The sequence below is a fragment of the Ochotona princeps genome, chromosome 19, assembly GCF_030435755.1.
Source record: "Ochotona princeps isolate mOchPri1 chromosome 19, mOchPri1.hap1, whole genome shotgun sequence".
NCBI lineage: Eukaryota > Metazoa > Chordata > Mammalia > Lagomorpha > Ochotonidae > Ochotona > Ochotona princeps.
In genome coordinates this window covers 28,702,038-28,729,424 of record NC_080850.1, presented here as the reverse complement: position 1 = coordinate 28,729,424, position 27,387 = coordinate 28,702,038, and the positions used below count along the sequence as shown (strand labels likewise).

General features: G+C 45.2%; 1 protein-coding gene across 6 annotated transcripts in view; it reads left to right on the top strand.

The window, feature by feature from the left end:
* The window catches only part of ARHGAP26 (Rho GTPase activating protein 26), a 412,073-nt gene that overhangs the window by 194,585 nt on the left and 190,101 nt on the right, over positions 1–27,387 (top strand). For all 6 annotated transcript variants that reach the window (XM_058677831.1, XM_058677832.1, XM_058677829.1 and 3 more), the window contains exon 12: positions 24,503–24,539. In XM_058677831.1, the coding sequence (XP_058533814.1) occupies positions 24,503–24,539 (37 nt within the window). The remainder of the gene's footprint in view (positions 1–24,502; positions 24,540–27,387) is intronic.

Genomic DNA, 27,387 nt, shown 5'->3' with positions numbered 1-27,387 from the left:
TCTTATATGTGAAGGGTGGTCAGCAGAAGCAAAGCCATTTCGAAAGGTAAGCATTGGTAAACTGAGTCACAGAATGTGGTGTCATCCAGTAATGCCACTGAGTCCCCTGGCCTTGTAAATATGGCTTTTCCTCTGCAGGCCTGCAGATCCATAGCTGCCAAACCACTGTTGGGGACTAGGATTTGCCCCTGGAATAGCAGTTTTCACATAGTTTTTCAGGGATCTCTTGGTTCTAAGCTTGAGGTGAAAGGAAGGCTGTCTCCTGGCGCTGTCCATAGCTGCCTTGCCTCTGGTTCTAGATCTCCTGGAGTTTTATATGTTGTTACATCTATCTCCTTCCTCATTTCTTCCTCTCCCACACGTTCTGCACTAATAGTTGTTAAACTACCAGAGATGGACAAGCAAAGTCACTGTCTCTCTGTCTCCACCTCTTTAATATTTGTTTCTTTTAAAAATATATTTACTTCATTTGAAGGGCGGAGTTACAGAGAAGAAAAGACAGAGCGGTTCTCCATTCACTAGTTCACTCCCATGTGGCCACAACGGCCAGACTTGGGTCAATCCAAAGCCAGAAGCCTCCTCTAAGTCCCCATATGGGTGCAGGGTCTCAAGGCTTTGGGCTATCCTCTGCTGCTTTCCCAGCATCAAACCAAAGCCAGCAGGTAGGAGCTTCATCTGGATCTCCCACTTGGGTGGCAGAGACCCAAGTAGTTGGGCTGTCTTCTGCTGCTTTCCCGAGCATGTTAGAAGGGAGGTGGGTGAGAAGCGTAGCAGCCAGGAATTGAACCTGCAGCCATGTGGGATGCCGGCATTGTAGGTAGCGGGATACTCAACTGTGCTACAGTGCTGTCTCCCAGTTACTGTCTATCACACAGTTACTTACTTTGTTGTTTTAATTTTACTTACCTTTGCTCTGCAAGTGTGTCCCCATTCTAAAATAATGCAACTTGACTCTTGAGTTTGTACCCAAGATTGCTGTGCATCTCTCATTACCTCAGGCACCTAAAAGGGGTATGTAATATGGAGGTGACTCCAGTCTGGCTTGTCATGGCGTATTGGCAGTAGGAAACAGGCATGATGAAGTTAATTCAGGAACATCACACATGCATTTAGCCTAAATGAATCCATCTGGCATCATCCTGTAGTCAAAAACCACATACAGCATGGTCATCTCCACCCCGACCTGCTGGTCTGGTATTGAGCGCGGAGATTCACTGATGGCTGCTGCAGTGCAGCTCAGACAGCTGAGCAGACCACGCTCTAGGCGCTGTGTAAAGGCCTTGCAAGAGGCATCTTCGCTCTATGTGGCATTCTCTCCGAATGTTCACTTTGTAGCCTAACACGCAAGTGCAATGGAACATCACAATATTCTTTTTTTTTTAAATATTTATTTATTTTATTACAAAGTCAGATATACAGAGAGGAGGAGAGACAGAGAGGAAGATCTTCCATCCGATGATTCACTCCCCAAGTTACCGCAACAGGCAGGTGCTGTGCCAATCTGATGCCGGGAACCTGGAACCTCTTCCGGGTCTCCCACGCGGGTGCAGGGTCCCAAAGCATTGGGCCATCCTCGACTGCTTTCCCAGGCCACAAGCCGGGAGCTGGATGGGAAGTGGAGCTGCCGGGATTAGAACTGGCGCCCATATGGGATCCTGGGGCTTTCAAGGCGAGGACTTTAGCCGCTAGACCACGCCTCCGGGCCCACAATATTCTTTTTCACTTCTTTGGAAACATCTACTGCTAAAGCATTCTATAGATAATTACTATACAGTAATGTATTCATAATTCTTCTTTACTCCATTAAAAACAATTTTTTTTTAATTGGACAGTCAGATTTACTGAGAGAAGGACAGACAGAGAAAAAGATCTTCCATCCACTGGTTCACTGCTAAAGTGGCCTAAATGGCTGGAGCTGAGCTGATCCAGAGCCAGGAGCCAGGAGCTCCTTCCAGGTTTCCCACATGGGTGCAGGGTCCCAGGGATTTGGGCCATCCTGTACTGCTTTTCCAGGTCACAAGCAGGGAGCTGGATGGGAAGTACAGCAGCTAGGATACAAACCAGTGCTCATATGGGATCCTGGCGCATGCAAGGTGAGGACTTCAGCCATTAGGCTAACATGCTGGGCCCCTTTAAAAACATTTTAAGAAAATTCTTTTGAAATGAGCACATAAATCCATTTATAACCTACCTTACTGAAGGGAAATGTACATTTGCAAAGTAGCTAAGTGACCTGGTAGCGCACTAGCGTCAGTGCACAACCACTGCTGAGTCTCAGGACCAGCCCGGAGCTGTCTACTAAGGATAAAGCTGTCCTGTGCATCTCAGCAGATCCTACCACTTGACCTTGAATACAAAGCACATGTTAGGTCTTGGTGAGCCAGGATGTTTGACCCTGTCATTATTGCTGTTTTTTTTTTTTTTAAGTAGTTTCCATGAAGTTGGTAGCATCCATTCATGATAAATATATCCAGTTCAATGTGAACTCCAGGAATGAAAACCTACGTAAATAAATCTGTGTATTGAAAGATTGAAAGATCCTGCTGAGAAAGGCTATCTTTTTTTTTTTTTTTTTTACATTCCAAAAATATGTTGAGACCTGCCTCAACTAGATTGGAAATGCAGTTCTTGTCGAGACATCTGGTTCCCCTTAGGTGGGATTTCAACTCTTTGAAACAGGCAGCCATGATTCCATAGTGGTTCAAGCGTTTCTTTGGTTGATGACATTCTCTCAGGTACATCTTCTCGTGGTGTTGGAGCTGTGTGAAAGAGTATGCCTCTTTCCTAACAGTAGCAGCAGAAATCTTAGGCTGACTTTACGTGGCTGTGACCAGGTGCCGTGTTCATCCCGGAAGGGGTCACATATGCCAGCCCCGGGCTTGGCCCTCTCTAACTACACGGGAAAAGAAAGGGGCAGGAGAGAGCTCTGAAGGAAAATGGAGCTGTGTTTCCATTCTGGGTAGGCAGATACACGAGACTCCTCATGAGTAATTGCGAGAATTTTTAAAAAAGATTTATTTATTTTTATTACAAAGTCAGATATACGGAGAGGAGGAGAGACAGAGAGGAGGCTCTTCCGTCTGAAGATTCATTCCCCAAGTGACCATAATGGCCAGTGCTGCGCAGATCCGAAGCCAGAAGCCAGGAACTTCCTCCTGGTCTCCCACGCGGGCGCAGAGTCCCAAGGCTTTGGGCCGTCCTCGACTGCTTTCCCAGGCCACAAGCAGGGAGTTAGATGGGAAGTGGAACTGCTAGGATTAGAACTGGCACCCATATGGGATCCCAGCGTGTTCAAGGTGAGGACTGTAGCTGTTAGGCCACAGTGCTGGGCCTGCAGGAATTTATGTCAGGCTTCCAAGACCCTGTGGGTCACAGTGCTAGGTAGAGAAAATGATATAAGAATATTGCATTAACTTGAGATGCTTTGTTAAGATTATGGCTTCTCCCATTTCGTTATCTGTGTTTTCTGTCCTGTGGCATTGCTGAGCCAGAAAAGAACTTCAGACAGATGTTCAGCACCTGGCTTTAATGGTACACAGAGAATCACTGATTCGCCTTGTTTTCCAAACAGAATGCAGACTAAGCATCCTGTTTGGGCTTCTTTTTTTTTTTTTTTTTTAGATTTATTTTATTTATTTGGGGTTTTTTTTTTTTTTGGAAAGGCAGAGGCACAGAGAAGAGGAGAGACAGAGGAAGAACTCCAAGTGGCTGCAGCGGCCAGAGCTGAGCCGATCTGAAGCCAGGAGCCTCTTCCTCCTCCAGGTCTCCCAGGCAGGTGCAGGGTCACAAGGCTTTGAGCCATTCTTGAGTGCTTTTCCAGGCCACAAGCAGGGAACTGGATGGGAAGCAGGGCTGCTGAGATTAGAACCAGTGCCTATATGGGATCCTGGTGCGTTCAAAGTGAGGACTTTAGCCACTAGGCTATCATGCTGGGCCTGTTTGGGCTTCTTGATCTGCTGTGAAAGTATGTTGGCAAGTGTTTGCTGGATTGAACTGCATGGAGTTACTGGGGCAGCCAGGAGGTTCTCTCCCGTGGGATGCTGATCTTTGGATGTTCACATCAGGTCTCTGGGCATAACTCAGCAGGTTTACACAGAAAGAGGCAGCCACTGTGCTTGGTCCAGCTGAAGCAGCTCTCTCCAGAGGTAGCCAGCCTTCTCCTGGCTGAGAACAAAAACAGAAGGAAACGTAGCAGAGAGGCAGAAGCGTTTCACACTTCCCCTACCCAAACACGCATCTGTTACCTTGTCTTGACCACAAAAGCTTGGAGGAGGTAGGGGAGTGACACAGTTGCAGGGAGTGCACCCTCAGCATCGTCCAAGGAGCCTCTAGGGCCTGGTGCTTTGCGTCAGCCCCATGACAGCTTGCCTTCCAGGCCACATCCTGCAGGGGCAGTCCCTTGGAAGTTCCATTGGCCGGGGGCCAGAGAGGTGGGTGTTTCACCCACGCAGCCACAGCAAGGTGGCCTGGCTCCTCTTGAGCACTCTGGCTCATTTGCAGTGCGTTTGACATCACAAAAATATTTTCCATTTCATTCTTGGCTTCTGCACACCTTCCCATAATGAATAGCCCTAAAATTATCCTCTGTGCATTAATTGGGGACGGCATCAGCTTTTGTCTGCTGGGAATGCAGTCATGGGAGGTGGCTGCAGGAATCACCAGGAGCTTCCCCAGGTACTGGTGGTGGATGCTGGCCAAAGGATATCCTCTTTCCTCGGTAGCAGTGCCTTCCCATGTTTGTTTTTCCACCATCTTCACCTCTTTTTCTCCCCAGTGATGAGGAAGCATGGGATAGCTATTCTCAGTTGTCTTTGGAAAATGATGTGCTACTTATGTTATCTCTTGTGGCCCCATCAAGAAATTTATGGCTTATAATGCACCTGGGAAGCGGGTAAAGGTGGCTCCTGTGCTTGGACCCCTGCCACCTGCGACCCGTGTCGGAGACGCTGATCAAACTCCAGGATGCTTGGTTCAGCCTAGATCAGTCCTAGCCATCATGCCAATTTGGAGAGTGAACCGTGGAAGTCCATGCTCTCATTTGGACCATGAATCAGATCAAAGATCTCTCTGCTTCTCTCTCTGTCTCTCCCTCTGTCACTCTGCCGATAGATAGATAGATAAATAGATTGATTGATTTTGTTGGAATGATGCTCCTAACCATGTGCAGTATTTGGACCTGCTTGGACTATTTGTACAGACCAATGAAAAAATGCTCAATTCAGGGAGTTCTGGGGCTCTCAGTGTGGCCTGCCTGCTAGATATTAAGGATATGTTTTATTCATCGTAATAAAGGAGATTAATTCATCTTAATAGGTTCAATAGTAGTATGATGACTTTTTATGAAAAAAAAAACTAGTAATGAACATGAGGGTTTGTTGGAAGGAAGTTATTATATATTCTCCCCCACCCCACTTTAATAAATGACAATTACATTGGAAGGGTTAGTCAAGTGTTATTTCCTTCCTCACTGTCCCATGTGTGTGCCCCTCTTGACTCCATGGTCACACCTTGAAAGCATAGGTGAAATCATGAGGTGTGTCTCATGAGGACTCGGGGTGCCCCTGATGGGACCACATCCGCAAACCTCACCGAAGAACAGCAGGTGCAGCCTGATGACCTTCGAAATATTTTGAAGTTTCCTTTGTGTGTGATCAAGGAGGAAGGAGCATGAGTGCTCTGCACTGTGGCTGCATGGTTTGTTTCCAGAGCAAGGAGGGTGTGAGGCAAGAAGGGAGGTGGCACAGTGGTGAGTCCAGTCCTGGACTAAGTCTCTAGGAAGCTCAGTCTCTGTAGTTTCTAGGATGGGCGGGTGCGAAGGGAGGTAGGCAGATAGCACGTCTCACCTGCTGCCAATTCCTGACTGGTAGCTGAAGTTTCATAAGGACTTTGGAGAGGATTGTCACCTTGGGTGGGTCATGTGCCTTTGTCTCTTCGAAGCCAATTTTATAAATATAGAGCAGCCTGCCCAGACCAGGACACACACTATCTCCACCTTCCCAGAAGGCTCCCTTCTACATTCATGCAATACCTCCCTCATGCCCCTGCCCCTCCAGGTGGTCGCTCTTCTGGCTTCTGTCACCATTGCTTAGTTTCTGTGTGGTTGAATTTCATGTGAATGGAATTGTGTGGCTGGATTCTTCATCTTTGCCTGCATGTGGCCTGAATTGTTTTCTGTTGCTGTGTGAAGTGTTTCATTGTTTTGGCTTTGCCAGTCACTGTTCATTATTCCATTGATGAACATATGATTGCTTCTAAGTTCGCACTGTTATGGATAATGCCTGTGAGGAACATCCTCCTCCAGGTATGTTGAAGACTGTAAGTCATCTTCTCCCTTGGATGTGTTTCTAGGGGGTTGGGTGACATAGCAGAGATGCTCTTATGTTTCCTTTGGTAGGGTTTACCACATGTTTTTGCAAAGTAATTATGCCTGATTCCATGTCCCACCAGCCAAGAATGACAGTTCTAGTTGCTCCAGATCGTCATCTGGGCTTGAACTGGTCCAACGTTTTAACTGTAACCATTCTGTTTTGCGTGTAGTGCTATCTCCTTGATGTGTGCTAGCATTTCTTTAATAAGTAACCATGTGGGGGCCCGGCGGCGTGGCCTAGCGGCAAAAGTCCTCACCTTGAAAGCCCCGGGATCCCATATGGGCGCCGGTTCTAATCCCGGCAGCTCCACTTCCCATCCAGCTCCCTGCTTGTGGCCTGGGAAAGCAGTCGAGGATGGCCCAATGCATTGGGACACTGCACCCGCGTGGGAGACCCGGAAGAGGTTCCAGGTTCCCGGCATTGGATCGGCGTGTACCGGCCCGTTGCGGTAACTTGGGGAGTGAATCATCGGACGGAAGATCTTCCTCTCTGTCTTTCCTCCTCTGTGTATATCTGGCTGTAATAAAATGAATACATCTTTAAAAAAAAATAAGTAACCATGTGGGAGACTGAATATCTTCTTGTATCAGAAGCTGTCTTTTAGTGGTTTTTGCATTACATACCTTTTTGTTCTTTTTAATAAAAAGACACATATGAACATCAAAACCAGTCACAGTGAAGAGAAGCTTGCAGATAGGAGGCCTGTGTGTGGCCACAGCACCTCCTGGTTAGTGCTAAGAGACATGAGTGTTGGTGTCTCACAGCATGGAGTCAAGTCCCAGCCTTGCTACGTACTGGTTTAATGGTTAGTCAGCTTTGTAATCCTGGTTGCTCAACTATGCAGTGTGAGTAATAGTACCTGTCTCACCCAGTGCAGTGGGAGGGTTAAATTGGATGGGTGTTGCTGAGAGATGAATGCCACAGTGAGTGGCCAGTAGGAGTTACTTATGCTGTGGCCATGCTACTGTTGTGTTGCTGCTGTAGGGGGAGATCCCAGGAGGTCTCCTTTAGCAGCTGGGGGGTGTTAGGAATGTGTGAGTGCTCACTCATTTTTGTACTTGGGGCTTGAGCAACCTTTTTAGTCCACCCTGGCCCAGATCCTGTTGTCCCATTGCCTGTTCCAGCATCTGTCCCACACCAGCCATGTTATGGGCCTGAGGCTGTCATCCTGATTGGATGGCTCAACTGCTGACATTGTTACTTCCTACCACCTCTGCTGGTCTAATCTTTCCCCTTCTAGTTTGAGTAAAGTGGGTAGAGCTGTGTACTAGGCCATTCCTAGGACCCAAGAGGCCTTTTTCCACCTCTCAGCAAGTCCTCAGCCAAGTCTTAACTGTAGGTTGCAGCCCCATGGTTTCTGAGTTTACTGTGTGCCAGGCCCTGTTCTAAATGTCTTTGTACATTAGCTCCTCTAATTGCATCACTGTTCTTTAGATGTTTGTTACTAGTATCAGTAGTGGAAGATAGCATGCCAGGGTAGGGTGCCATTGAGTGTTTTAGCTATCATTTGAACTTAGATCCAAAGTTTTATTTGAGAGAGGGTGGGGAATGCTGTTGTCCATTCCCTGCACATCTCTTGTTGAAGCAGCTTGGATCACCCTGACAACACAGAAGTGCTCTCTGTGATCAAAATGTCCCAGCAGTCTTTCTCCAGTCCTGCATGTCCTTGCCTTCTTAGTTTTCAAAAGGGCGAGGCCATGAGCTTTCCTCAAGATTAAAGCTACTAAATGTATCTTCTGCTCTGTTAGCAAGGGTGTGAATTGATGCTCAGAAAGTTCTTTAAAGGCCTCAGTGTGTGAGCAGCAGTTGGCTACTACCCTATAAGGCAGTGCTGCACCAATCAAGTGACATTTCTATATACTCACTACGTAAGAGAGCATATTTCTTTCTCCTCCTCACTTCTAAAGTGGAGTTGCCTTTATCCACAAGAGGGTATAAGTAGCATCACATCCTTCATGGTACAAATTCCCAACCTTGCCCAGAACCGTGTCTTCAATCCTCAGTTTCCCCTTAAACCTCAGAAGTTTTAGACTGGGTGAAATGTTCCCCGTTTCTGTCCTTTGTAATGCATCTGCCAGCATTCTGTTCTTTAGCTTGCAGGTTCTCCTTGTGCCAAGTCCTCCTTGCACAGTCTGCTCAAAAGGCTTTCTCCACTTCATCGGACCTCCGACTGCTTTTAGCCTGCACATTAGCTAGCCTGAGCTGGTTTACTGTATTCCGTTTTTGAAGGCTGAAAAAGCCCTGTGATCATATGTTGAGCAGGTTGCTTGGACATGGTGGATTGACGCCTTGCTCTGAGTCCACATGCTGGCTTACACACACCCCCCTGTCCCCCAAGGCAAAGGTGGAAAACCCAGCCAGTTACATAAGTTGTTGGAGCAGTCCAGATGGCTGGCTGCTAGCCCAGTCAAACTCAGTTTTGGAGCACTTGGGAATGCCTGTGCTGGAAATAAAACCTGGCTTGCTTTTTTTTTTTTTTTTTCAAATGAAAACAATTGCTTTGTTTAACTGTGTGTAACAGAATAATAGACTAAGATCAGCGCTGTGGTCCTCAAACGTGGTTGCTGGGGCCGGACAGGGTTCTCTTGCAATGGGAGGGAGTCTGCCCACGTGTAGTTCACTTGATAGGGAGAAGTGGGCAGGGCTGCAGAACAGGAAGGACACCATTGTGCAGCCTGCAGCTCTGCACAGTCAGTTGGAGAGCGGAAGGAAGGAACCTGAACAGGAAGGCAAGGTTCTCCTTGCCAGGGCGAGCCCAAGCCAGCCCTGCTGTGCTGTTTGTCCAGCGTCCTGCCTCACTCTTGGGCTGTTCCTTTTTCTTCTGGGGCAGTTTTAAAAATGCTGTCATTTACTCAGCTTCAAAGCACTGTTAACTATGGTTAATCAAACCTGCTCCAGATCACAGGTTGGTTTGTTGAACTTAACTTTGTGGAGTTGAGAAGAGGACAGACCAGAACCTGAGGTGTAGTTCTGGAACTGTCCAGGAAGCCAGGAGTATGAGTCACAGGCTGGTCATCTCAGAGTCTCTCTCTGTGTTGCCTCTAGGTGACGGGTAAGGAGTTGTACAAAGTGCTACCCACCTACAGTGCCTCGTGCAGCTTTGCATTAGGATTGGTAGTTACTCAGCCCCTGTATCCTGGGAATAGCCCGGAAATGCTGAGGATATGCAGAAGAGGCCCAAAGAGCTTGTCTGGCACACCCATGGGGCTGTGCTTTGTGAACCAGTTTGGGAGCAGGGTGGGCAACAAGTGTAAGTCACTTGAATTGTGCTTGTTCTTGATACTCAAGTCTGATCCACTCTTGCTACCCTGGGATATAAACTAGGCTCCAGGATACAGGCTTGTTGTTTTTGTTGCTTTAAAAATGGCTATACATGGGCCCGGCAGCTCCACTTCCCATCCAGCTCCCTGCTTGTGGCCTGGGAAGGCAGTTGAGGACGGCCCAAAGCTTTGGGACCCTGCACCCGCGTGGGAGATCCGGAAGAGGTTCCAGGTTCCCGGCTTCGGATCGGCACAGCACCAGCCCATTGCGGCTCACTTGGGGAGTGAAATATTGGATGGAAGATCTTCCTCTCTGTCTCTCCTCCTCTGTGTATATCCAGCTTTCCAGTAATAATAAATCTTTTTAAAAAAATGGCTATACAAAATAGGAAGGGCGGAAATCTGGAGGCTGCATGAAGCAGAGAATTTCAGGCAAGAGGGAATGAAGATCTGCATGCATTTTCTGTATAGAAAAAACAGCATATGTTTTTCTGCTTGAAAGAGTAACATAACGTCACTGTGGAAAATAACTGACAATGTAAAAGAGGAAAATGAAGGCCACTCATCTCAGGAGAACAGTGCTTCATTTCTGATCTTTACATTTTCATCATTTCTGCATCACCGTGTGTGTATGCATCTACCTGTCTAAATAAAAACTAAAACATGAGTGATTTCCTACTTAGTTTATTACACTTGGTAGGACTTTCAGCTATTCCTCATATCCATCACTCAGCCATGAGCTTTGTTGCCAGGAACTGAAATCCTAACAGTGGTCTAAAAAGATGGGGGTCTCTGGGACAGATGGGGCTGTGTTGGGAAGCTGACAGACCCAGATTCTTCCCGTGTTTCTGCTCCTCTATTCTGTGCTTTTGGGTTCCTCATTTTGAAATGACTGCTGCACCTGCTGCTCCTGGTGCAGTCGGGGGAAGATGGGGCAGGAGTGGTATGTGTGTGTGAGGCAGAGAAACAAAGGTTTTCCAGAAATCTACGTATGTCTCATGGCCCAGACTTGGGATACCCTCCTATGTAAGCAATAGGTAGTGTAGTGAAGATCAGGGGCCTGTCATTGAGAAAGAAGGGGAAATGAACCTTATATGGAAACTTAGCAGTACCTATTGCATTGTCTTTCTGTACATTATTCTGTAACCAGAAATCTTTGGGTAATTTAGAATATCTTTTGATGATATCAGAAAATTGTGTGTTTTCCTCAGAAAATTGGATACATACATGTAGTTCACAGGAAGTTTACATATTGCCCAGATCAGTTTTGGGGCTACTGTTTGTGCTTGTTTTCTTAGCTTAACTTCAGAATAGTGGATGTTTTTGGTGAACACACATATGCATCTCTGAAGCTTGCTATCCATCAACACTTTGCCAATTTATACCTCTGAGCGTCACATATGTGTTTCTCTCAGGCCATGTCTGTGTTGGGTGCTACCAATTAAGAAGAAATCTGTAATGTTTTTAAAAGACAAAAAAAACTAATTTTTTTCCAAAGAATTGTTTATTTGGAAGGTGAGGTAACCGGTAGGGAAGGAAGGAGAGAGAGACTGAAGCAGATGGGGACGTCCTCTAGTTTCACTTCCCAAAGGTCCACAATGGCTGGGCCTGGGCCAACAGGAAGCCAGGAGCCTAGAACCCCATCAAGGTCTCCCACATGGGTGGCAGAGGCGCAGACATTTGGGGCCATCTTCCATTGCTTTCACTGACTCATTAGCAGATAGCTGGATTGGAAGTGGAACAGCCTGGACTTGAATCAGTGGTCTTATGGGATGCAGGAGTCTCAAGAGGCAGCTTAAATTGCTGCACTACAGCTGGCACCTCTGTGTCATTGCAGTTTTGAACTTTTCTTCTGTCTTCTATTGAATCTGAATATTCTCCGCATTTATTGAATGTTGCTGCTTCTTTGTCAACCATTTATCCTCTGCCCATTTTTACCTCCTGACTTATTTACTCTTAAGCATTTAAGCCCTTTTTACATATAATGGCCATGACTTTGCTTCAGATCAGCTCCATTATAAGGTAAATACTGACCTAAGATTTTGTTTTTGCCTCAAAATATAATTAATATTATACCTTGATTTTTTCTCCTCTGAAGGGTTGTATTCATTATTTATTAATTCATTATTTCATAATATATTTGAAATGCTATAAAGAGATTTTATAAATAAGGTAGTGATTGTTTAGAACATGCAGAGTATGTAAAAGCCAGCTGCTTTTATAGTCAAAATTGTGTTATAAGCTTCAATACTTTAAGACCCTGGTTTTTTTCATGGCTGAAACATTACTGGGAATAAGGAAATTTGGATTCTGTGTCTGATCCTGATGTTTCACTATCTTGTTACAATCAAGTGTAAGTGAGCAATTTGATGCTTAAAATGCTAGTAGGCAGATGGCAATTTGTTCTTCCAAGATTTGAAGAACTCTTTCAAGTCCTCAGTTTGCTTTCAGTTACATAGCCACTTGGGGTGATTGGTTTGGCATTTTAATGTTCCTTGTAAGCTGATTCTGAGCTGTGTGTTGGTAGCATTTTTGATGTCATTGGCTCATGCCATTCATTTAGTATCTATCAAATACCTACTATGTGCAAGACACTGGGAACTCCACAAACAAATTATTTCTTTGCTATGACTTCAGAGTGGACGAGATCGATGTGAGGTGATCAGTGCTCAACACACTGCTATTGAGCAGTCAGAGACTGTCAGAGACACTCTTAGGAGGTGCATAAGGACTTTGTTAGGAAAATGGAAAACGGGATTTTTAGACACAAAAGCATCTGGCAGATTTAAGAAATAGTCAGTTCCTTTTATGATTCTGGCCATGAATTATACCCTGCTATGGCCTGGGAAAGCAGTGAAGGATGATTCAAGTCCTAAGGACCCTGTACACACATGGAAGACCCAGAAGAAGATCCTGGCTCCTGGCTTCGGATTGGCTTAGCTCTAGCTATTGCAGCCATTTGGGAAGTGAACCAGTGTAGGGAAGTGGGCTAGGCCTTGTGTGCTTTTGGTATGTTCGAACATAGCAACAACAGCTTTTGCTCAGTTCAGTTGTGATGTTGTTGTGGCAGAGACCTAACATGCTGAGCAGAATGTCTACCCCTAACATGAAGCTTTTACTATGCATGGACAGTCATTAAGGACTTAGAGGAATTTGTTTAGATGGTGGGTTATTAAAAATGATAGGCAGTAACAGAGTCTGAAATTTCAAAGCTAGTCTGTTTCAGGCCCCTCTCTTTCTGTTTTTCTTCCTTTTAAGGTTTATTTGAAATTCAGAGCAACAGAGAAAGACAGAAATCTGCTAATTGGCCCCCCAAATAACTACAACAGGTAGAACTGGATCATTCTGAAATCAGGAGTCAGGAACACCCATCCTACTCAACCACATGCGTGTCACAGGCCCTGGTATATGGACTTTCTTCCAAGACACTTTGGCAGGAAGCTGGATTGGAAGCAGAGTAACCAGGCTTTGAACCTCCACTCTAGTGTGGATGCTGGCATTGCAAGCCGCTGCTATGATACAGCTTGGCCCCTCGATGGTCTTGTGTATTATTTCCATAATAGGATAACTGGAAGGGAAGAAAAGGAGTGGGGGAGTGATGTAGGTTAATGCTGCTTGTTTCTAAGCTTGTCTTTAAACCAGTGAATTTCAAATTTGGGCTGTGACTCAGGAACACCTGTAGTTATGTTTACAAACAAGGCAAACATGAGGAATTAATTCAGGATGGATGATAAACACTGAAGCTAAAACTATAAAACCTCCAGAAGAAAACATAGGACAAATCTTTGCAGTCTGGATTGACAGAAATCTCTTAATAGGACATGCAGGGCAGTAGTTCTTTCAAAAAAAAAAAAAAGACTCCATCAGAATAAGAAACTCATGATTATCGAAAGATACTCCTAGAAAGTCAGCAACCCACAGAGTGACAGAAAACTTAAAAAGTACACATTTGACAAAGGACACATATAAAACATATAAGGAAACCATAAAACTCAGTAATGGGGTCCAGCGCAATAGCTTGGTGGTAAAGTTCTTGCCTTGCATGTGCCAGGATCCCATATGGCGCCACTTCTAATCCTGACAGCCGTGCTTCCCATCCAGCTCCATGCTTGTGGTCTGGAAAAACAGTCGAGGCCAGCCCAAAGCCTTGGGACCCTGCACCCACGTGGGAGACTCAGAATAAGCTCCTGGCTCCTAGCTTTGGATCCAAAGTGGCTGTGGTTTCTTCTGGGCACAGCCCTGCTCAGGCAGCCGGAGAACCTCATGAGCTCCCACTTTGGGACCCGACATTTGCACTGAGGAATTTCTGTTTTGCAGTTTTCCAAGCACAAAAGAACAAAGTTTTCTCTTCTGCCAATAAGGCTGTGTAAGTATTTCCAAAGACATGGTGTGGCGGTAGAGGACTGCATAAAGACAGTCTGTGTGTAGCATTTCCTTTTTTATCCTCTTCCTGGGCAGTGAAAAGTGGGTTCCTTTCTCCATGGAAATGCATGCTGTTGGACTAGTGGGTTCAACCATGCTTTTTTATTATTATTATTAATTATGTTGCATTATGTGACAGTTTCATAGGCTCTGGAAACATGCTTTTGAATGTTATGTCTGCAAATAGCGTGAAAGTGTGGGAGCCAGACACCACACGCTCATCGTTACTTAGCACATCCTTGCATACCTGCTGGCCTTGCATTTGCTCTGTAGCGAGCTGATCCCTGCTGCAGCTTTTGAAAGATGCCTGAAATACTTCTTGGGCTTGTGCACTACCTACGTCCTTTTATGTATCCAGTGTTTGTTTACATTGACCATGACTTTCCTCTCGGTTGAAGCTAAGGAAGCTGCTTATAGGGCTTTTCAGGATTTTTGAGTCTGAAATGCAAGGAAATTGCATACCTTTGCAGCGTTTCCTTTTCTTGTCGTTTGCTTGTTACCCAAAAATACAGTAGTTCCTTCTTGACGCTTGGAAGAATTTGGTAGATTATTTGGGTTATTGTGGTCGAGAGAGGCAGTGTTATCCTGGTTTGAGGTTGAATTTTTCTTGGGGTCAAATAACAAAGCTTCCTAAGTGATAACTATGGCAACCATGCTTATGTAACACTCAATTTGGAGCCCAGGAAGGGGGGTAGGGGAGCACCCAGGACAATCTTTGTGGATAGTCCCAGAAACATTAAGTGCCTCATTCACCAGGACTGAAAACAAGTTAAAAACACATGGCCTACTACTTTGCTGAATTGTCAGGGTATATCCCGTACAACCCATACACTCCATGAGGTGCTGTTTGACCTTTCCTCTTGAAATCATATCAGCTTAATTTGAGATTGTTCACAGACAAGTAGCATGTCAGCGACACTCAAAACGTGGAAGCACTGCTGCAAGAATAATCTATTCATCAAGGTCACCATGACCTGCTTCCAACCTGCAGAGGAAGACTAAGACAAAGGAGTGCGCCTCCTCTAGCCTAAACTCCTTGTCCTTTAATCAGCAGCAATTTTTCCAGCACTGAGTGTATGCCCAGCACTGTATTAGATGCCAGGTGCACCCATGCTTCTCCTAGATGAATAAAACTGGCCTTATCATCCAGGCGTACATTTAGTTGGAGATTGCAGATAGTGGGAGCTTGTGTTTAGGCATGTGACTTTGTGTAGGACAGACTGTGGGGACCATGAGACGTCCATAAAATCAGAGGTCAAGATGGACTGCAGCCATCAGGCAGGTGAGAAAATTCACGGCATAGGGAAAAAAAGAAGATGCTTGAGTGCTCTGGGGAGAACTGCTTTTAGTTCTCCCTAGTACTCATGAAGTGTTATCACTTAGCTCGGCTTTAGAATCAGAAAACAACCTCGTAAGTGGGCAATGATCACCGACGGTCACAGAGCTCCAACATGGTGAAAACGGGCCCCAGAGCCAAGTCTGTCCACCACCAAATTCATTTCCCCTGTTACAGAAGCTGCCCACGGCCTGCCTCTGTACATGGGGAGACAGTCAGTAACAATGAAACCCCAAACGCGTTCAAAGTTCTCAAACCAGGGATGCCTGGGGCTGCCTCTGAATGAGCTTAGTCCTTCCTGCATGTGAGGGACCTGCTGGGTAAGGTTACTGCTCTCAGTAACTTATATCCCAATGAAATCGGCCTTCCTCACACTCCACCTAGACCTTCTCTCTAGTAGTCATGCTCCCATTCCGCTAAGTGAAATCCCTTTAGGAATTGGGAGACCAGTGTTGTGATCTCGAAAGGGCGTCTGCTCTGCAAGCAACGCTGGGCATAGGAAAATGCATCTTTTGGAAGCAATGTGCGGGACAGTAGAGCACACACACCCTGGTAAAGACTCCAGAGAAAGCCTGTGTCGGGATCCAGGTGAGAAGGCAAAGAAAATTTAACTTTGGACACTAAAACACTAGGAAATCAAATGAAAATGAGGTATAGATTCCAGATTTACAACTGTGATAGAAGTGGAAAACTTGGAAGTGACTGGATATGTGAGACAGAGGGAAAAGCTTGTGAATGGCAAGAGTATAGTTTTTGTGTGTGTGTGCCCTTTTTGACATTTTTGCGTATTTTCTCCTTCCTTCTAGAATTCTCTGTAATTCAAGTAGTCCCCCCCCCATCCTTTTTTAAATTTGCCACAGCTCTTGACTGTAGGCAACTGATTGACTTGCAGACAGCACAGGGACACACCTCAAATGCATGTAGAGTACAAGGTTCATAGCACCTTCTTTCTGACCAGAGCTCTGCTTTCCTTTGACTGTTCCCTCCCTCCCACCATTTTCCTTCTTTTAAACTCAGCTTTTGCCTACCTGGTGGTACAGTTAGCCACAGCAAAGTGCCAGTCATGTATTCTGAGTCCCAACATTTGGCCTAAAAATGTACTGAAGGTGAATATTGTTGATTGTGCTTGTCCTAAGGTACATCACATACACAGTGGGATGTAATACAGTCTGGATGACATTGGCAAACCTGATGATAGGATTGGGATCGGCCCCTCCCTAACCACATGGACTTGCAGTTGGGGTGGGGTTAGGAAAATGAGGTGCAGGATAATGAGTGGGAGCAGTTTGTTACCTGGCAGTCTCCCTGAGCCTCTTGTATCTGTAAGGCTCAAAGCAGCAGACAGTGCTTGGACTAACTGAAAGGATCCTCATTGTTATCATCCTCTTGCCCTGCAAGCAGCAGTCTGTAGACACTGGCATGCTGCTGCATTGGTACGCAGCAAGACTGCAGGGGCTGTTTCAAGACCGGGGCTTGAAGAGCCTGGTCCTTTGGTTTTGTTTTGTTGGTCTGTTTTGCAACAAATCGCCTGATCAATGGATGCCTCTTAACTGTACGGGGGCAGGGGAGGGGGTGGACTTTGGCACAGGAACTCTTAGCACTCCTTTCAGAACTCACCCATATCCCCATGGGCTCCTAAGAGATTGGCAAATTTGTCACCTGTTGGGTGTAGAGCTAACATTTCACTGTGGACTGTAGAAAGTGAATGCTGATGGGAGGGGTTTAGATAGCCTTGTGGTAAGCCAAATTAGATAAATCTCTTTTATATCTTCTCCTTGTAAGAGCTAAATGTTGTATTTTCATTTGCACTTAAAGGTAAGATTGATTTGCCAGATGTTGTGAAGAATGAGACATAGTCGCTTTGAAGCTGTCAGTCTGATCACCTCAGCTATCTGGCTAGGGCCTTGGCCTCTTCAACTCCAGCATGGGGATTTTTATAAAAATTTTAACTTCTCTTATTTATTCTGTTCAAAAACTGTTTATTCCTTTAGTATGAGTGGCTTGCTGTATGCCAGTGATCAAACCTTCTGGATGGGAAACTACAGCCCAAGAGCAAGATCTGGGCACTGGTTCAGCAGGAGATCATTGGGCAGTGCCAGCCAATACTTCTTTTTTAAAAATTATGTTTAGACTTTTTTTCTTTTTAAAGATGTATTTTATATATTTGGAGGGCAAAAAGTGAGGGAAAGATGGAGAGAGGTGTCTTCAATCTGCTGGTTCACTGTCCAAATGCCAGCAACAATCTAGGGTAGGGCAGGCCAAATGCAGGAAACAGGAACTGTTTCTCCTGTGTTTCATCTGTGTCTCCTGTGTGAGTGGCAGGGACCATTCTTGGGCCATATTCTGCTCTCTTCCAGACACATTAGCTGAAAGCTGGGTTGGATGTATGGAGTAGCTGGGACCCTAACTGGTGCTCCTCTATGAAATGCAAGTGTCCCAATCAGAGGCTTCACTTGCTGCCCCATACATCTGCCTCTGATAGTTTTGCTTGAGAGAGAGTCTAAGACAACAGGTGAAATGCCAGTAGCCACAGAAAAGGAAAGCCAAGGGAAATGGGATGGGTGCTGCCTGAGAAGTGGCAAATTAGCAATAGCCATTTTATTTCTCTTTTCTTAAGCACTTTCATTGCCCAGACATGGAGATGACGGGCACATTTTTGCTGGGAAAAGGGGTACCAGCACCTAGCTCCTAAGCCTTGCCCCCTGGCTAAGCAATATATCCCTTATGCTTCTACCTGCTCAATTATTTTTAGCCCCATACTAGTTAGATTCAAAAAGTCCTCAAAAGCTTTCCAAGGGTGGTCTCTGGCTTGCCAGTGAAAAGAGAGGTGTTCTTGATCCAAACATTCACGTCCATCATTAGATTTTATGTGTGGTGTTCTTTAGAACAAAGGAGTCTTACTAGCAACTTCTCAGGGGGTGTTATTAGCAGTTCCTAAACTTAGCCCCCAGTTTGCCCAGTATTCCGATGTGGCACTGTGCTGTGAAGTCAGCCACACAGTTTGGGCAGCCCTGGACAGTTCTGTGTGTGCTCAGAGTTTTTAGAAAGGATGGTTTTGGGGCATTTTCAAATGTCTCAAGCTGGTTGTGGTTTTCAATAAGTCCCATAGGTGTATTAATTGAAAGTTTGTAGAATCACTGTTGTGTTTAAGTTGGGTGGAAATTTTGTTTTTACACAATGATCACATTGTTGCCATCATAATTACTGCTTAGCTTGTCTTGAGTTTTTTGTTAATTTCCAAGTTATTTTTCCTCTAGAAAATAGCACTGGGTGGGAAACTGTATGAAGCTGTGTTTGAGTACAGATTCTAGAGGGCTCTGCCTGGTTCAAATCCTACCTCCATCATTTGCTAGCAGTGCAGCCTTTGGGAAGTTAGTTAACGTAGAGGAAGCTGAGAAGCAGACACAGCAGTAGTGCTGCATGGTCCTCAAGATAAAATAGAATGATTCTTAAAGACTCTTGGCATAGTGCATGGCACATCATTAGTAGTTGAAAATGTGGTTGATGGAGGCAGTTGTTTTTGTTTTTAATTGCTGCTAAAAGAATTGTGGTCCATTGTTCTGAAAGTTGGACTTAGATGGTTGTCTTTCCATTCCTTATATTCCTGAGTTTCAGTAGTTGTATTACAGTGCTAATGAGACCTGTACCACTGGATTCCCATACTACATCCCCTTCCTTAGGCACTTGTCCACATGCCATCAACAAGAGAGGTTGGTTTTTCTGTTCTTGAAATAAAAAGTGTGACGAGAAGGAGGAAAAAAGGATGATGGTGATGAAACTGATGGAGGTTCATCTTTATGGAATGCTTGCTGTTGACCACAGAATTTGCATTCTATGCTAAATATATTTGTTATTGCACATAATTTTCACAAAAACCCCAAGAAATAGGAAGCATTAAAATCCCCTTTTTATTGAAAGCCAGACGAAACCTGTAGATGTTCGTTGATGTCTGTAGCTAGTACACAGTAAAATTGGACTTTGACCCTAGCTGGAGAGTGCTACAAATCTGTCGGCAATGAAATGATTCCAAAAGGTAGGTTTTGGCCATGATGGATCCATTATGCAGCACTTAGTGAGTGATGCTGTAGAAGCAGGCTGTGTGGCGTGCCCTGTCCTGCATTTTCCCATGTTGGTCTCAGGGCAGCAGCCTGGTGGGAGGAGCTCAGGTGCTCCAGGCAGGAGGCCTCAGGGAATCAGAGTGTCTGGACAGCTACCGAGGTGAAGACAGTCCAATCCTAGTGGGAGTAAAATTCTGCATCAGTTTGCCTGTGGATGCGGATGGGCAAACCCTTGATTTTGGGCAGGTTTTGATCTCAGAGAAGAGTGCAGCCACGTGCTCATGCAGCTTGTGTCCAAGAGAAAAGTTATTTGGTTTCATCTCATTATTGATTTTCTTGTGTCCTTAACTTAAAATTTTTCAGCAGAAAAAAGCATGTCTCCGTGGTTTCTCAGTACACCGGGATAATGGCACTAAAGATTACCCATGGAAATATTCTGGGAACCCAGATAGCTCTGTGTATTTGCTCTCCATTCTCCGGGGATGTGGGGATTGACTTGGCTCGGTGATGAAAAGAATTTATTGCAAAATCACATCTTATCACGGAGGAGGTGTATGAAGGCTTTCCTCACTCCTTTGGTATTAAATTGTGCTTGCATTGTAGCGGCATTCTAGGTAAAGGCTTGTAGAATCACTATGCCCTGTAATTTCTATTAAAGACCTGCTTTCCTGCGCTGGTGTTTATCTTCAGGCTCAGAGGATATGAAGTGTTACTTGTGCGTTGGGTGCCAGATGGTTCCAGGGGTTGGTGGCACTGCTTTGGGCAGCCGTCAGAAGGCCGCTCCCAGTTTCATTTTCTCGCTGACCCAGGGCCTGCTCGCTGTGGCCTGATTCACCTGCCCTCGCTGCCCACAGCATCCCATCACATTTATCGTCGTCATCATCATAATGTCTTCATTATCATGTGGTTAAGTGTTTGGGCTCTGAAGACAGAATGTGGGAGTTCCTCTCTGGACTCTACCCATTTCCAGTTGCCTAACTTTGTAATGACCCAGCTTGTGTAATGCTTCAATTTTATCATCTGTGTGATGGACGTAATAGGATTGAGCAAGATAATGCAAATAGAATGCTTGGCGGGCCTGGCGGCGTGGCCTAGCGGCTAAAGTCCTCGCCTTGAAAGCCCCAGGATCCCATATGGGCGCCGGTTCTAATCCCGGCAGCTCCACTTCCCATCCAGCTCCCTGCTTGTGGCCTGGGAAAGCAGTCGAGGACGGCCCAATGCATTGGGACCCTGCACCCGTGTAGGAGACCTGGAAGAGGTTCCAGGTTCCCGGCTTTGGATCGGCGCAGCACCGGCCGTTGCGGCTCACTTGGGGAGTGAATCATCGGATGGAAGATCTTCCTCTCTGTCTCTCCTCCTCTCTGTATATCTGGCTGTAATAAAATGAATAAATCTTAAAAAAAAATAGAATGCTTGGCATGGTATCTGGTCATCCTCATCATTAATGAGTTATTATGTAGTTATTTTTAATGATCTGTAGATGGACTCTGATAAGATAAACACATGTAATTTCTATTTTCTAGAAGCATATATATGTTTCTTCACTGGTGTAGATATTTAACAAATCTTCATGTTAAGCATTCAGTAGCAACTACAGCATATCCACCTCCAAGAGTAAAAAACTAGAGACCTAAGAGACTTTAATGTGGTCAGCTCCTGTCTAAGCAGGGCAGGACAAAAATAATTTATTTTTTTAAGTGTGTTGTTTGGTTTATGTGAAAAGTAAAATGTCAGTTCAGTAGAGAGAGAATAGGAAAATCTTCCATGTGTTTGGTTCACTCTGTAAATGGCTGCAGCAGCAAGGACTGAGCCAGGCCTGAGCCAGGAGTCAGGAACTCCTTCCAGGTCTCCCTCATAAGTGGCAGGGGGCCAAGCACTTGGGCCATTTCCACTGCCTTCCCAGGCACATTAGCAAGGAGCTAGACAGCAGCAGAGATGGGACTAGAACGAGCATTCTGATAAGAGATGCCAGTGTTGCAGGCAATGGCTTAACTCAACTGCACCAAAACACGCCCAGGACAGACTTCAGCTTCAGTTGTATTTGTGGTTAATTGTTTCAGCCTGTCCAGGAGCCACAGTTCAAGCATTGTTGAGTAACCCTTCGGGTTGATCCTGGGCAGTTGGCTTCCTGCCAGTTAGACAGAGGCCCTGGAGAGACCCACCTGTAGTTACATGAACCTGATTACTCTGTGGGTCACAAGACAGTCACACTGTTTCAGCACATTGCGCTGTTCTCTGACCTTGGTCTGATGCTGTGAGCATGTGGGCTCAGAGCAGGCTTCTAAAGGGCGAATTGTGTGCACTTTACCACTGTAGAAGGTGTATAGAACCTCACAGCGCAGTGTTTGGGAACCATGTTTGTTGTGTCACTGCAGGGAAAGGTAGAGGCACAAAAAATAGTACAGCAGTCAGCAGTCTGCGCCTGTGGGTGATCTCTGTGGTTTCCTTGAACCTCACATTCTTACCTGTAAAGGAAAATGCCACTAGATGAATCCAATATGGTGGCTGCAAGTATGTGGTCAGGTATGGTACTCGGTATGCAGAGTCATACCCACCTGTGCTGTTCACTAGCCACCATCTGGCCCCTGCCATGTTAATACTGTTCCCCTGCCTGGACCTTCTTTGATAGTCTGTAATCAGACAGTGCTGGCACACATGGCTTTTTAGCTTCATTCTCCTGGGCCAATTTACCCAAACCAGACAGAGATGAATGGCCAGGCTTCAGAGGATTGAGCACTGCATGTTTGCAGTGCCTTTGCTTGTTGCTCCCAGGTCTCCAGTTGGGGAATGTTTGGGTGTTCCAGGCAGGGGTCTCCTGAGGCCCACGGAACCTTGGAGGAGAGTAATTCAGCATATACTCACCACCTGATTAGGGAGTGCTGTAAGCCCTGTGTTTCACTCTTCCTTCTGGATGTTTGCCATCTGTAAAGAAGAGCCAGTTTCTCTTGGATAGAATGTTTTGACTCTAGGGGGAAGGAATCTGAAACAGTCCTTACAGCGCCACTTGTGACATAAGCATCTCATAACAGGATGCCTGTGTTTGAGTTCCAGTTGCGCTTCTGATGGCAACTTCCTGCAAACACACATCCTGGGAGACAGCAGATTAGGTCTCAGGTCCCTGCTACTCCCGTGGGAAACCAAGATTGAGCTCCTGCTGCCTGTCTATGACTGGCCCAACCCTAACTCTTATGGGTATTCAGGGAGTGAACTAGTAAATGGCCAACAGTCTCTACATTTCAAATAAAAGTACATAAATAAAAAAATTTGTAATGAATAATTGAATTTAATAGGAGAAATGCATTGACTGGAGATGAATGAAAAAAAAAAAAACATTACTTGCCAAAATAGTATTATTCCCCTCCCACACGGGTACAGGGTCCCAAAGCTTTGGGCCGTCCTCGACTGCTTTCCCAGGCCACAAGCAGGGAGCTGGATGGGAAGCAGGGCCACTGGAATATGAACCACTGCCCATATGGGATTCTGGCACATGCAAGGCGAGGACTTTAGCCATTAGGCTACCACGCTGGGCCCCATAGTCTTCTTTAGATGCATGTGCGGCTGCCCTTTCTGCTTATCTTTCAGTGAGTGTCTTTGCAACTTTAGTCTTTTTTAGGAAATGAACACTGATAATACAGTGTGGTGATTTGTTGTATTTATTGTCTGATAATTCAGAGACCTCCAGGGTGACTCCTGGAGTTTACTGGTAGGGCAGTGGAGGCCTGGAGACAGCAACAGACTTTCCTCATGGACGCACAGAAATCCAAGAGTCAAATTGTACCCGTTCCCACTCATATTTCTTAGCTGGTAAAAAATTCCTTTTGACATTACTGTACCTGTTTTCAGAGATTTGGAGGTTAACTGAGTGGTTGTCACTAAGCGGAACCGTCAGTTAACCTTCGCTGCTGCTGCTGCTGGTGTTAGTGTGTTGGCAAGTTTCATCCTAGTTTTTCTCTACCTTACAGAGTCCCTGAAGAAGGTTTTGGGCACTGTGGATTTTTGTTTTTCAAATGGAAGGATTACATTTAAGGATGAGGAGTGGACAAGCTGTGAACCACATCCCATCTGCAGCCCACCACGTCTATGCTTTTAGATAGCACTTGAGCTAAGCCCAGAATTCAAGTGATGATTTGGAGCTGATTGACGATAGGGAATATGATTTTACACCTCAATTAAAATGGCATACTCTCTCTTTAAAAATTCGGCTCTTCTGATGAGACTTTTATTCCAAAAACTATACTCAGTCATCAAATTTAAAAACTTGGCAGTAAATATTTTGTGGGGATATGTTTCTATGCTTCTTACGTAAGAGCCTGTGGAGTGTGTTACCCATGTTGCCTTTTGGCCCTCAAAACCCTAAATATTTGCTGTCTAGCCCTTTACAGGAAAAGCTTGCCTACCCTTGCAATATGTCATTGCCTGTTTAAATTGGGACACTTTTCCCCTCTTAGGATTTCTATGAATCACATAAGGGCTTTTAATTGTGAATGTAATATATTCTTGTAACATTCAAATTTACAAAACGGTATTAAGAAGTGACCTGTCCACAACTAGCAGGAGTCCTGGCCTTGCCTCTGTCTGACCAGGAGGCCTTAGATGACCTCTCTGGGCCTTGTTTCTGCTGATAAAGCAGTGGTCCTGACAGCTCTCACCCAGAGGACTGCTGTTGGGGATCCTTTATTGTGAATGGCTCAGCGCATCCCCTGAGGCACAGTTCTTGCTGGGTGATTTATTTTTCCTTTTATTTATTTATTTATTTATTTTTGTTTACACGTGTATGTAGTGCATTTGCTGTTTTTTTTTAGTGGAATATGATTTTGCATGAAGTTCTGCAGGTGATTCTGATTCAGTAAAGAACAGTTAAAGTAAAAAATCTGAACAATTAAAGTAAGTACTAAGGAGTAGTAAGGAGTAGATGATTATTGAAGGGGTTCTTGTATAGGGAGGGGTCAGTTTTGTGATACATACTGGGGAAAGAGGGAAAGTAATTTTTTTTTCTGCAGCTAACCTGTTGGGTGGCATCAAATGCACCTCAGTAAGTTTCTCCTTTCTGTTTTCCAGGTCTACAATTCGAACAAAGACAATCAGAGCGAAGGGAGTAAGTATGAAGCAGGACTGATTGTTCTGCAGCTGGGTTGGGAGTAGGTTTGGAGGGTTGCTGCCTCTTAGACGAACCACTAGGAGGTGCTGTGGGCATGTTGGGGCAACCTCATCTCTCAGTGCAGCCGGAGACACTTCCACCCAGACTTTCTGCTTCAGTGACTGCAGGGGGACATTCAGTGAGCCTGGCTGGCAAGGCGGTAATGACACCTTGCATTTATATGACCCTTCACACTTGACAAAGCTTCTCATGTATATTATCTCACTTAATCCTAGGTCTTCCTAGTACTGTAGCTCCACTCACCACTTAAAAGTCACTTAATCCACTAATACCCAGTTCCTCAAGAGCCTTATCCTGGGGGAAAGCCAGAGTTGTCGTTGCCTCCTGCACAGTCTTGCTCAAAGGACTGGAGCGCCTGTGTGTGTTTTAGGTGATTGCTTAATAACTCTGTTTTCCTTGTGGCCTCTGTTGGAGATGGTGCCTCTGTCATGCTATTCCTCTTGGATGCACTTGTTCCTGGGCAGCCTGTGTGCAGTGCACAGTGCATTTCCCCTGCTGCTGGCTCTGAGCACTCTGGCAAATGATAATTTCCAAGGGCACCTATAGACTGTGAAGGCAGTGGGATTAGACTGGAACTGCTTCTGGTCGAGTGTTTCGAGGCATTATCTCCTTGGTACATTTGAAAAAAAAAAAAACTAAAAAACTAAACCCCTTTCAAGTTTCTGGGAATCTTATAAAATCTACTTGGAAAACAAACCCAAATGTAGCCCTACCATATATTGCAGTTTTGTCAGGAAAATTGATGAAACAGTGTCTCTTACATGAACAAAACACGAACTAGTTTTTTGGGAAACTTATAGAAGACAGCTTGCCTCCCTCCTTTTATTCTCTGAAATTCAGGTTTTACCATGAGTTTTGTGTAAAATATTACTTAATTCCAAATGACTGCTTTGGTAGGTTGAGTGGTATTTACAAGATGAGGCACATTTTTTTCCCCAAAAATTGAGCAAGGGAAAATGTTTTTGAGTAATAAAGAGGCGTGTAGTTCTCCCCGACACCCCTGAAACACACGATTGTTTCAGAACAAGTAGAGTCAACTCTTAACTTAGATGAAAATACCACCAGCACAACAGTGAAGGAATCAGGAAGGCTGTGGAGTGACTCAGACAGGAGGAGCAGGAGAATCAGGCTTGAGGACGGACCAACCCTAGAGGCCCAGGAGCCAGACACCAATGGGAAGAGTCTTCTGGATAATGTTTGCATGACGACAGAGCTTTCAGCTGAGGTCCTTGCCTCACTCTTCACAAGATCCAGGCTCCCAGGAAAGATTGCATCAGCTTGATGTGGCTTGAGTTGACCCAGGCTGAAAACAACATACCTTGATTGACAGTTTTGTGAGTGCTGCACAAAACCCAGAGCTGGGTCGTTTGTGAGATAGCAGTGAGGGAAGCCACCAGAACAAGCGGGATGGATACCAAGCAGGCCAGACTGGGAGCTGTCCCTGCCAGTCCCCAGACTGCAACACACGGCTTCTATCATTAAGGACCCCGGAGCTGGGAGTGATGAGGGCAGAAAGTCCCTGGTGTAACTTGTGACCTTCCAAACATGCTTCCACCTACTGAAGTACGTGGAGATGTGAAGAATGACTGTGATTCAGCTGGTGGACTTGCTATCTGGTTCTGCCATTTCCATAAGGCACTTGAGAAACCTTTAAAAAGTAAGCATGCTTAGACTCAACAATTTGGCCTCAAAAAATAATTAGACCAGGGTGCCAAGATGTTTGGATAATAAAGACGTTATTGGGACATTGGTAATAGTAGTGAAACATTTGGGACAATCTAAATATCTGAAGGGCCTGGTAAAATAAATGATGGAATTATATGCAGTCTCTGAAAAAGGATGAAGGAGAAGATATATTTGCAAAAATAACATCTGTAGTATCTTGTTGACTGAATGTTTTAAAAAATTAGGCTGTCAAGTCTGTGTAATAGTAAATTATTTGACTCTTGGTCTTTACTAGAAACAATGGAGATGAAGTTATCAGAAAATCAGGATGGGGAGTGAATTTTGGGGAGCTCCTGGCCATGTTTAGAATCCAACATTTCTCTGTCTGCAATAAGAACTATTCATAGATAGCATCAAGGGTCACTTACGGTGAGTCAGGCACGTAGAGGCACTGCGTACATCAGCTCATTTAATCTTTCCAACGTCCTGTGAGAGATTTTTGACCTACATGAAAGTTTGTAGAAGTTGGGGCTACTAAATTGAGAGTACGCAGTTTAGGCTAAGTTTTCTCTGACTCCAAACACTCTCCTATTCATCCCAAGAACATTCTACCTCAAGAAAAGAACAAAACCAGGAGTTGTCTTTTGGAAAAGGAGACCCTTGCAACATTTGGCATAGCATTATTCAGGATGCGAAGAGTTGCCTTCCCTGGTGTCTAATGATTCCCTAACTTATTCTTCCATCTATCAAACACTAGAGAAAAAGTGGGCTTAACACGATGGCTGCTTTCTCAGGAGCACTTTAGGTAGGACTCATTTATCTTTTTTTTCTTTTTTGTTATTGCTTTATGTTTGTTTATTTGGATGGCAGACTTACAGAGGAGAGACAGAGATGTTCCATATGTTTCTCACTCCCCTGTTGGCTACAACAGCTAATTCTGGGCCAGGCCAAAGGCTGGAACTTCATCTGTTTCTACCACAGGGGTGGCAAGCACTTGGACCATCTGCTGCTGCTTAATCAGATGCCTTAGCAGGGACCTGGATCCAAAGTGAAGCAGCTGACACTCAAAGCGGAACCCACATGAGATGCCATCATTGTGAATGGTGGTTTACCCCACCGT